Here is an 11,393-nt window from a genome sequence, read left to right as displayed (position 1 = left end):
ATTCACAAGGATACCGGCTGTTTACCGAGAGATCTCGCGTATCGGGATTACCGGTCTCATTTGCAACGACATCGAGGGGCTTATCGGCCCCTTCGCAAACTGCACCGTAGCATTCTTGATGGATGGGGGCGAAAGGTGTGATGGATGTACACATACTTGCTTGCGAGCGTGCGTATATGTATGCATAACAGCTCGTTAGACGTTGAGCAAACAGCAGAAAAACTCGCGCTACACACGTACGTCTAATTCTGAGAGCTGTGTCAGGTGATGCCCCACGAAGAGGTTATCATCGTTCGCCTGCGGCTGCTTTATCGAGGACGGAGAGCTCCCGTCTTTCCGCCGCGTGACTTTCCCTCGCGCACTCTCGTCATCTCACGCAACCTCCATTTATTTATCTTTTTTTTTTCTCCCCTCGAGAAGAAGGTGTCGATCGCAGATGGCAATCGCATTTGTAACGTCTGCCATTAGAAGAGTCTCGTGGAAAATCCGGACTGGACTGAGCATCGATATAATCGATACGGATATTCGCCGTTATTCGCGATATTTTTTAATTCTTTCTCCCCTTTTCCAACGAGAAGAGCTTTCCTCCCCTCGAGTTCCGTGCGATAAGCGGCAAATAAACGCGCCCGCTCTGAATGCGTGTCGCATTTCTGGACAGGAGAGAGCCAGTGGATACGTGAGTTGCGGTTGCGAACGCGAGTTGAGTACCCTTTTGTTATGAGCGACAATGAATACGGCTCGTGTCAGGTGTGTCAAATCGCCGCCGCACACAGATGCGAATCGCTGCGACAAGCGCGCGCGTCGCCGGTGGCTGTTATTTCTCCGGCCTTTACAAGCAAAGATTAGACGCGGGGATAGAAACAATAAGCGCATAAGTTATAAGGGCCCTCTCTCTGTCTAACTGTCAGTGCTCGTCGAAACGCACGTCGCGATAGGCCGCATTGTTTCGCGACTCGTTGCATTGTTCGTCGCCCTTGTCTCGCACGAGCACCGAAGCGCTCGGCAAGAATGCGCGTCGCGAAGTATTAATTAGTAAATTCGAGACACGACGGTCGTGACGCGATTACCTCGGCGCCGCTTGGTAAAAGTTCGCGTGAGATGCGGAGGAAATCCGACGTGCGCGTTCACCGTTGAGGAAGCGATGACGTAGCGAAAGATGGGCGAGAACAGGCGATGCACCGTCAACATGCCGTATCCACGATGGACCGCCGCGAAATCTTGGCAATCTGTCATGATTAACGTTCAGTAGGTGGATTGTCCCTCGCTCTGAATATCGTCCCTTTATATCCATTATTGATAACCAATTGACAACAATTTGACAATTTTTCACGACAACAAGTGGTCGCAACAAATTTGACGTTTCCTTTTCAGTCATGACCTATTTAACTTTTCATCTCATTCTTTACTTACCTCCTCTCTTTGTTTTTGCTTATTTATTTATTTTTTATTATATATTTCTTTGTATTATTATTCATTTATTTATTTACATTATCTTTACTTATTCCTTCTCCTTATTTTTCCCTATTTATTTATTTACAACTTTCCTTCATTTTACCGTCTGCCTATTTTCTTATCCATGCATTCATTCTGCACACACATACATTTTATTATATTCTTAGCATTTTGTTTTCGCTCACTCTCCTTTTGTCTCTTTCTCTCTCTCTCTCTCTCTCTCTCTCTCTCTCTCTTTAATTTCGTAATTGTTACACTTAGATTTTTGTCCTTGCGGCATTCTTCTGTATATTTCTTCTTGCATATTTTTTCTATAATTTTGTAACAACAAAAAGGATTGATAAATAATAATAATTATTATATACGTTATATCAACATCATTATATTAATATCTCTCGTTCGCGCATGATTGAGAAAGTCTTTCAAATTTTGTATTTAACAACAGATATGTATTGTGTTTTAGACACATCGTGTTTTAGGCGATAATTGGGCGCAGTATTTAATCCACGTGCTTTTGTTCAAAGTTAATTAAGAACGGACGGGTCGAACTCGTTTCCCTAACGAGCACTGCGCATAATACAAATCGATTTATCAATAGTCTCCTCAAATAAACGCTTTTTCCAACAAGGACGGCCGAGTGTGTAAACACTTTAATTTAATGACGGAATGTTCTCCGATAATAATGGCAATTCGTGGGATTCGCGCTGGAATCAGCAATGACCAATATCTTCTTGTTATTATCGCGGACATATTAACGTCGACTACGCGGATGAATGCATATACTTCCGCGTCTCTTTTAATCTCAGCGTCATTATACGAGCTCTTTTCTTCTTGAGATATCTTGCGGAGGTGAATATAAATTTGTTAAATCGTCGACTCGATGAGTTTACAACCGATTGGCAAAACCGGGTCGATACAAGAGAGCGCTCAATAAACATAGAATAAAATGGCACAAACATAAGATGGATGCATAAATATTCGTCCTGTTGTTGAAAGCGACTAAATGACGGCAATTATCTCAAGCCGTTGCGACTTTCCCCTCGTCGAGATCTTCATTCTCTCTTTCTCGTTTTCTTCTCAGCAGTCGGCCGACTTTGATCCCAAAGATCGAGCTGGTCGATCGGCAAAGTGTCACGTCAGCTTAATTAATTCGAACGATCCTATCGTACGATGCATGCGATCCGTTTCCGCCTGCATTGTTTTTCATCGCTACATCGCTTTGTGAAAGATAGATAAACACCGCGTCGGCCAGCGCGACTTGCTTCGCCCGTCGTGTCGCGACAATGCAATATCTTTCGGGGGTGATTTAGAGCGTGGGGGCTGTTTTTTATCGCCTCGCAACACCCGAGCGTAATATTCGAGTGACGTGAGTGCAAGCGACAGGCGAAAGTTTCCGAAAGCGCTAATTCGCGACACGCTCGCGCGAGAACTCTCAAGCTGCGCGCCTCGCGTGACTTCTCGCGATTACCGAAACTGTCAACGTGCGTGGTTGTGCAGTCCTCGAAGCTAAAAGTGCTTTCAGAAGATGAGGCCCGCGATTCTCCGGAAAGCAAGCCTGCGAAATTTCACAGAGTATCAAGGAGAGACAGTCGTCACCGTTCGTCACGCTATTGTTCGCGACTCGCAAGACGGCGCGAACGCGTGAAGCGAATTTCCGCCGAATTCGCTAGAATCGCACACTCCCGTCGCCGTCTCAACGATCATCAACTTTTTCCACCACCGTGGATCGCGCTCGTTGACGTCAGGTTCTCCTCTCGCGGCTGGCGCGCGTTTCTCCCTCTCCGCGGCCGGCAGCTCCTCGTGCTCGACGAGGACGAGGCTTGCGGCAGCGGCCAGGAGTTTCCACTGGCCGTCCGAAGTGGACGTTTATTGAATCCCCGATGTTTATAAAGCGCCCTTGCCGCCCTCGTCACCTCGTCGCGCGATAAAACTCTGCGACTACAACCTCTATCTTCTGTCCGTCATGCGATCGTGCAGCGTGCACACCGTCAGCCGCAGCGCGCCTCTCGCAAGGTGCGTGATTCCTCCGTACACCGAGTGTGTTTAGAAACAGAAGCTCGAGTTTCTCGATAGCAAGCGCGAGGGACACACCGTGGCTCGGCGGAAATTTTAATTTCGCAGAGGGAATCGCTAACGCGCTCGGCCGCGGTCTTCCTCGAGAGTGTCGATCGTAGTTGAATCTCGCGCGGCGCGAAGGTCGAACGTCGCGGGTCGCGATAAGAGGGAGCTCCGACGTGAGAAGCATGAAAGTAAGAAAGTACCGTCCTTTTCGCAGGTCACCCAGGAGCAACTTGCGCAGGCTCGATCCCATGAAGACCGACCTGGTGGTACCGGAGAGTAAGTCTCCCGCCGTTTCAACGAGATCACCGGCCCATGTCCGCGGATGTTTGTCTGAAAAATCACGACGATTTTCAGTGTCGGTGCCCGTTGTCCCTCCTTCGGAGACCTTCGACCCCTCCACCGATAGCCTGCACTCGTCCATGAGGCCGATCATCATGCTGGCCCAATGCTTCTCCATGCTTCCTGTGTGTGGTGTCAACAAGCCGGACGCTTCGTACCTCCGGTAGCGTGAGCTTCGTTCATGTAGAGTCCACCTGGACGGTGGTTGCGCAAGCAACCCCTTCAGACCGCTGAAATGATATTTGCTCCCCAAGTATATCTTGTGAAAAAAAAACTCATCGGACTACTCGCGAAGCGTGGTTAGATCACGGTGTAATCGGTCGCCGGCAGCTGACAATTTTACGTAAATTATGTAAATTAAATTTCTTTCGCCGAATCGTATCTATCCATTCAAAGTCGAATTGGCATAATCGGTGGAGACCACTGCGACCGTCGTGTTAAAATAAATGAATGCCTGCGGCGATCGGTTTAAAGTTCAACTCGACCTCGAAAACGAGTCGGGACAGAGGAATGCTCGAAAGATTCCGGTCTTCGATCGGAACTTGACAGATCTCATGAGCGCTAAATGTGTTCCGCAGGTCTACGTGGCGTCTAAAGTTGAATTCCATCTCGAAAACGAGTCGGGACAGAAGAATGCTTGAAAGATTCCGGTCTTCGATCGGAACTTGGCAGATCTCATGAATCCTAAATATATTCCGCAGGTTCACGTGACATCTAAAATTCAATTCCATCTCGAAAACGAGTCAGGACAGAAGAATGCTCGAATGATTCCGGTTTTCGATCGGAATTTGACAGATCTCATGTGCGCTAAATGTGTTCCGCAGGTTCACGTGGCGCAGCCTGAAGATTCTATACGCGGCGGTCGTGTTTCTGGGTGTGTTCACCATGACGGTCTTCAACGTGCTGCGAATGTTCGCCACCGGAGTGAACTCCACTAAAATGAGTAAGTCGCTCGAGAGGCAGGCTCGTTTCGTTTCTAAAGTTGCTGCGTAGAGCCAGCGATCACCTATTCCACTTCGCAGCGACTTTTGTCTTCTATGCCACCACCCTGGTGACCGCCGTGTTGTTCGTACGGCTGGCGAGACAATGGCCCTGCCTGGCTTTAACCTGGGAGAAACTGGAACGTGAATTCACCTCCAGGCACCGGAGGGTCTCGAGGACCACCCTCGCGGCTCGCTTCAAGATCGTCACCGCCGTTGTCATGTTGCTCGCGTTAGGTGGGTGCCGTTTCACTAACGAGAGGGCGAATTATTTCAAACGTAACAGGTGAAAATTCTCGAAAACTATGAAAGATATTAAAAAAAGTTAAAACACGTGTTCCATGATTTCGAAGGGGAAAGAGAATGGCGTTATCAGTTTTTTATTTGGAGGGCATTTTCAAAGTCAGTTGAGGGTCAACTTAATTTTTTAAAATAGAAAGCCCAATTTTTTATTATATCTTCTTTCTCTACCAATCAATTTTAATTTTGTCTGAAACATTTTTTTATTTGCCTAATTTTTTTTTAAATATTTCAGGAAAACTTGGTAACTTTTTCAATATCTAACTTACGATATCTCGCTAACTATTCGTCGAAAGAAAAAATAGTATTAGACTTTTTTACTTTATTTATTATCAAGAATATATTACTATAATAGCGCCCTAACTTTTGTTAATTTAATAATTTTGAAATTTCTATAAGGTGGAACATGTGTTTTAGCCTTTTTCTTAATATCTTTCATAGTTTTCAAGATTTTTTATCTGTTTGAAATTTAGCACCCTGTATAGCGGACGTTTGTCTGGTCCCCGGACAAAGCCACTTTTGTGATATCGCCTAAGTAAGATAAGATTACGGTCACGACGGGATTATGGAGCTGTAATATTCATTATCGCGTCTTTGTTTCTCTTTTCCATCATCTCCGCGCAGTGGAGCACGGCGCCGCCGTGCTTTCCGCGTACATCAGCGCGATGGAGTGCGCGACGCACCGCGGGGACATGGACATTATCGGCACTTACTTCCAGTCGCAATTCCCGCAGGTAACGCATCTCGGGGGCCATATAGAATCTGCCCATTTTATCTCCTCTCAACCTAACATATCCATTTTTTAAATCTTTAGTACATATGCTTAATTTATAAGGTATACGCTAATACAATCTTCCGCTAAGCCTCAAGAAGCTTCAGACTCTTTCAAATTGATTAATCGTCTGTGAAAATTAGGAGGAGGGGAGGAGGATTACACGTGGAGCAGGCTGTTCTCAAGGCCATTTTTATGAATTTTTTTAATAGAAACGGTAAAATCAATGGACTTTAAATTTTCACAGTGTATTCATTAATGCTCAAAGTATAAAATAAATTTATTACTATCTATACGGAAAGTGCACATGAAACTTTAAACGCATTTATCTCGAGACATCATTTTCTTAAATTGTCGACACGATAACGCAAAAATTATTGAACTGAATAACTTGGAATTTTTACACAATATATATATATATATATATATATGTATATACAGTGCCCTTACCTCGAGTACAGTTATATTTTATTTTATTCGTTTCTTTAAACATGATTACAAGTTGAAAAAAGTTTCATTTTCGATATCTTTTTCTTGTACAGTCATTATTTCTCCAAACTTGACTTCACTGCCTTCATTTTGGTACGGACTATAATGGCAACCGTTTATTTTAAAACTCTCTCAGTTTTTGATTTCAGAGTAGTGAGAGGCTTGGAATTATGTCGACAGCAAACATAGAGCTCGCAAACGGATGACTGCATTTTTATCTATAATTTCAAATTGGTTCTCGTGATTCAAATTGAATAAAATTTATTTTATATTTTGAGCATTAATGAACACACTGTGAAAATTTCAAGTCTATTGATCTTACTCTTTCTGTTAAAAAAATTCGTAAAAATAGCCTCGAAAACGGCCTTCCATATATAATTTTCCCCTTAAACGAAATGAGTGATTAATCGCACGTTCCTTCCGTCGCGCAGGTATTCTCGAAGATGTCGTACAGCCTCTGGAAGGGAATCCTGGTGGACACCATAAATATCCTCAGCACCTTCTCCTGGAACTTTGTCGATCTGTTCCTCATTCTCATCAGCATCGCTCTGGCGGATCAGTTTAGGCAACTGAACAGCCGCCTCAATTCGATTAGGGAAAAGGTAAGACACACATATCCGATCCGCTGAAAGCGCCGTCTCGTTCTTTCCGACCCGCAGTCATCGATACTTGTCCACGTTCGAGACCCCGTATATTTGAATGATCAATCTATAGTATATTTATTCGAAAGGAAACATGTAGATTCGCCGACGCAGATATCCGTTCTGCGGCAGGACGTCCCGAAGCTACCTTTCGCTCGTTCGCAAATCGTTATTTGGCCTAGAGAAAAAAGAAAGACAAAGAGAGAGAGAGAGAGAGGCGCGGGGGAGAGAGACAAAGAATACCCAAAAGACATTGAAATGTCGAGGCGATTGGAAGGCGATGTCGCTTAGGATATCCTGTGGCTATATCGGGTCCTGCGAACCGAGCTCCTCATGGCGACTTGTAATCCTTGCTTTTACATCAACAAATCGCTGTTAATACCATTTCGTTGTTAAGGCGATGCCGGAGTGGTGGTGGGCCGAGGCCAGGAACGACTACAATCACCTGGCGACCCTAACACGCAAAGTGGACTCTCACATTTCGAGCATCGTCCTTCTGTCCTTCGCCACCAACCTATATTTCATCTGCATTCAGCTGCTGTTCTCCTTCAAGTACAATTCACGCACGTGGCGGTACCATAAAAGCGCGTTTTCTGCTCTCGTTTGATTTAATTCACGATCTCACGCTTCTCGCATCGTCGCGACTTCATCTTTAACTTAGCTTAGCTTCCTCGCGCCAAGAACATTTTCTCACGTCGTACGTCCGGCTGTCCATTTGAGCGGAAACATTTGAGCGCAAAGACACTCGAATGTTTAAAAATTACTAATAAATTGTTCCGCGCGAGATTGTTATAGTCTCCTCGAAAGAGCAGCCTTGTTCCTGCTTTTCATTTATCTCACGTAAAAGCGCGATTTCTTCAAGCATGCGTCGTCTCGTAGAAATTACCCTGGAAACGAGAAGTTTTTCATTTGTATGTGTTTTTTTCTTTTTTTTATTTATATCTTCGAACCCTTTTGTTAAATTCGCCTAAATTCGTGAGGCAGCTTCGAGAACGCGACGCTCGATTCGAGAGAGAGTCTCTCGGGAGAGACTCGCGTATAAAGATGTGCGTGTGATTGTTTTTTAAACAGTCCAATACGCGGTATCGTGCGGAAGATCTACTTTTGCTTCTCCTTCGGCTTCCTGCTGGCAAGGACAACGGCGGTGTCCTTGTATGCGGCTTCCGTTCACGACGAGTCACTCTTACCGGCACCGATCTTGTACAACGTCTCCAGTTCTAGTTACGGAAACGAGGTGCGTTGTTTTCAACATTACTTATCGTATTTCCGATCTCTCGAAACCATAGCCAACGTGCGTCACTCTTCAGCGATATCCTCCGTCGAAGACCTCCTCTTCGTCGGAGTTTCTTCTCAACGAAGCGGAACTGTAATCTCTTACCATGACGAGTAGGTTTCTTTATTCTAATTAAAAAGATTATGGGAGGGGGGATGTCGGCTATGGTAGAAGATAACAGCATGTTACTTAAGGATTAACCCCGATCGCACCTTCGCTCTCACGTAAGCATGTACAACGTTGCGCAGGTCTCGAGATTCTTGTCGCAAGTAACGACGGACAATATAAGCTTAACGGGGATGAAGTTTTTCTCCGTGACGAGGAGCCTCGTGTTAACCGTAAGTAGAGAAATACGTCTCGACAAAGTTAAATGAACTCGCGCGGGAAATCTGACCTGACTTACTCGATACTTTTCCTCGTTGAGAAAAGCTTCTTGTTCTCTCGCATTGTGATTTTCATTCATCTCTCATTCTCGAGAGGAAGAGAGAGAGAGAGAGAGAGAGAGAGAGAGAGAGAAATTTTCGGAACATGCTTACCGTTCGATACGATTCGTTATCGATCGAAGAATGCAAGAATGAAAGAAACACGCAAAGAATATCGCCCGTTATTAAAATGACTCGGATTGATCTTTCGCGACGATTGTGTGAAATATCGTTTAACGCTTTGCGATTATCGATGACAATCTAGGTCGCTGGAACCATCGTGACTTACGAACTGGTACTGGTACAGTTCAACTCCGTCCAGCAAGTGGACCAGTCGAACATTACGAACGCTTGCGAGGTGAGGTAGAGAGAAAGAGAGAGAGAGAGAGAGAGAGAGAGAGAGAGAGAGAGAGAGAGAGAGAGAGAGAGAGAGAGAGAGTGAGAAAACTTGCGAAAAGGCTTTAGAAAGGACTTGGACCGTCTTATATCCCTGTTCCTGCATCTGCAAATCACGAGTCTTGAAGAATGCCACGCAATATGTATCGTGTTTTATGGTACCTTGTAAATACAGTACAACCACCACTGTGCTACTTTATATACCCGTACACTCTTCGCAGTTTTGTATTATTGTACTTATTTATTCACTTGTTCGTCGAGTGATTGATTTATTTGTTTATTTTTGCGCACTCGATTACAATTTCACGTTCGAAGCGTCGATTCAAGCCGCGCTTGGATTAATTAATTCGACCGTGTCACGTGTCCCTGCGTGCATCGCGAACGACTCCAGGTTTTGATGACATTTTACGTTCTCTGTATATACACGACACTTTTGTTTCGTTTGCGAGTTTGCGTTGTAACACAACTCCAGAATATCTACTTTCGAATTTGCCGATCCGCCTGGTTTGTTGTTTCACACGCCGCACACTCGAGCGAGTTTATGTAAGCGGCGACTGCGTGTAAATCTCTAGCGGAAATGGTGATCTACTACGTGACAGATATTGCTCCGTATCGCAAATAAATCTCCGAACGCGCCACGTTTCAGCGCGTTTATGACTTCCCGACCAGCCTCCGCTGCGACTGAAGTCACACAAGTCAAGTTTCACACTTCATGAAATATGAAATTCGCGCGATTCTCGCACCCGGACATTCACGACAATATGCCCTCTCCACTCTATCTCACGCGTTTTTAGGATCATTGGTCTGCCTAATGCACTCTATCGACCTACCTGAGTCGAGAAGGTCCACCGTGAGTGACCTCACAAACTTCCGCATTCTCCGCGCTCACGATGCATTCGTCTATGATCAAACTTTCCGCTAGATTGCGCAAATCATTAGTTTCTATTGTCACGCTTTCTCCACCGATCTTTCGGTAATCTTACTCGAGATAAGTATGTGAACTGTCGCCGTTGTACACGTATAAAATCACCGTCTCGCGCACACAAATACACATAATCTCTATCTGTATTGTCCGTGAGACCGCACCGCACTCCTCGCATTCGGGCTCTCACCTCCGCACATGACTTCGTCTCATCTCTTCTGATGTACTTTTTGTTGTAGTCCTTCCGATAAGAGTAACCGAAGGATACGTTCCGGGCGAAAAGAGCGAGAGGGAGGTGTCTCACCGGGCATTTAATGATCGTGTCACAAAGCGATAACGCGCGCTTCGGCGTAAACGCGGAGGACACGTCGTTCTTCGTCGTAGGAACCAGGGTTGGGTAACTGATTAATCAGTTGAAAGTTGAGTTAAAAAGTTAAAAGCTGATTACTTTTAACGTGACTTGGTTAATTTTGAACGGGGTAATTCTTAACCTGAACTCTGGTTGTCTCTGAATGGATTAACGTTAACTCACTAACTTGTTCCGAGTCACGAGTTAAGATAATTAATCCATTTCAAAGTCGTGTGAAAATGGCTCTAAATTGAGAGCGTTTTGTTTTTAAACACTCTAATCTTTCTGTTACAATTACACTAATGTACCTTTTAAATAATGCATATTAAAAAAAATATACGATAAATACAGATAAATGAAAAATACAAGAGAAATACAAAAGTTATCTCTTTTATCAAATATATTACCTTTTGATTTTACTTCATTTCAATTTAAGGTACAATTAAAAGGTTATTATGTAGAAAAACATATAACTTAGCGCACCTAACTTAACATTACTAGCATTAATTAATTCTCAACTTTAATAAACTAATTTAATTTTTTAACTTAACTTAACATTAATCAACTTTTAACGTAAAATTAGCTAACTCACGAGTCATTAACTTTAAAATTAATTTGGTATAAAAAGAATGAACTTACCCAATTCTGGTAGGAATGAATCGTACTTTTGTAAGTTGTCCCAATGCGTCTCATAAAGTGGTGAGAAAGCGGCACAACTTAAATTAGACGTAATTAAATTCATTTTCTCATGATTTACATTACGTTCCGATGATTTTGCGAGGTTCAGCATTTCAGTGTAAAACTGCGTACTCGACAATGTTATTTGTTCAAATAAAAAAGAATCCCTCTGTACGAAGTACGAATAAAAAGCATATTTACGCAGAAATAATCACGGGCGGCGAGATGCTGTTATAAAACTCGAGAGATGCGAGAGATTTATACGCGAATATGTACCTGAATAAAAATACATGGACTAACCCGTTTTATGTTCATTAAG

At 43.9% G+C, this 11,393-nt stretch overlaps 1 protein-coding gene across 3 annotated transcripts; it reads left to right on the top strand.

Moving 5' to 3' along the window:
* Window positions 1-499: 499 nt before the first annotated feature.
* On the top strand, window positions 500-10,742 carry LOC105189138 (gustatory receptor for sugar taste 64f). 3 transcript variants are annotated; one of them, XM_025308177.1, is made up of 12 exons: window positions 500-1,245; window positions 3,728-3,789; window positions 3,868-4,015; window positions 4,677-4,795; window positions 4,875-5,069; window positions 5,757-5,866; window positions 6,825-6,995; window positions 7,432-7,607; window positions 8,106-8,268; window positions 8,556-8,645; window positions 8,995-9,087; window positions 10,287-10,742. In XM_025308177.1, the coding sequence occupies exons 1-12, from the start codon at window positions 1,157-1,159 to the stop codon at window positions 10,296-10,298; spliced, it is 1,428 nt and encodes a 475-aa protein (XP_025163962.1). In that variant the 5' UTR covers window positions 500-1,156; the 3' UTR covers window positions 10,299-10,742. The 3 variants fall into 3 exon arrangements, with proteins under 3 accessions (XP_025163962.1, XP_011149359.2, XP_025163963.1); XM_025308178.1 differs by lacking the exon at window positions 500-1,245 and adding an exon at window positions 2,294-3,465 and having other exon boundaries at window positions 10,287-10,740; XM_011151057.3 differs by lacking the exon at window positions 10,287-10,742 and having other exon boundaries at window positions 1,157-1,245; window positions 7,432-7,586; window positions 8,995-9,096.
* The last annotated feature ends 651 nt before the right edge of the window (window positions 10,743-11,393 follow it).

The sequence above is a fragment of the Harpegnathos saltator genome, unplaced genomic scaffold, assembly GCF_003227715.2.
Source record: "Harpegnathos saltator strain DR-91 unplaced genomic scaffold, Hsal_v8.6 scaffold140, whole genome shotgun sequence".
In the NCBI taxonomy this organism is placed as follows: domain Eukaryota; kingdom Metazoa; phylum Arthropoda; class Insecta; order Hymenoptera; family Formicidae; genus Harpegnathos; species Harpegnathos saltator.
Note: the sequence above shows the minus strand (reverse complement) of the source record. Positions and strands in the feature narration are given on the sequence as shown.

Coding starts and splice junctions, on each gene's coding strand:
- LOC105189138 (XM_025308177.1), top strand. CDS start 1,157: ATGGGCGAGAACAGGCGATGCACCGTCAACATGCCGTATCCACGATGG. Junction 7,608..8,105: donor TACAATTCACGCACGTGGCG/GTACCATAAAAG, acceptor TTTTTTAAACAG/TCCAATACGCGGTATCGTGC. Junction 8,646..8,994: donor CGAGGAGCCTCGTGTTAACC/GTAAGTAGAGAA, acceptor ATGACAATCTAG/GTCGCTGGAACCATCGTGAC.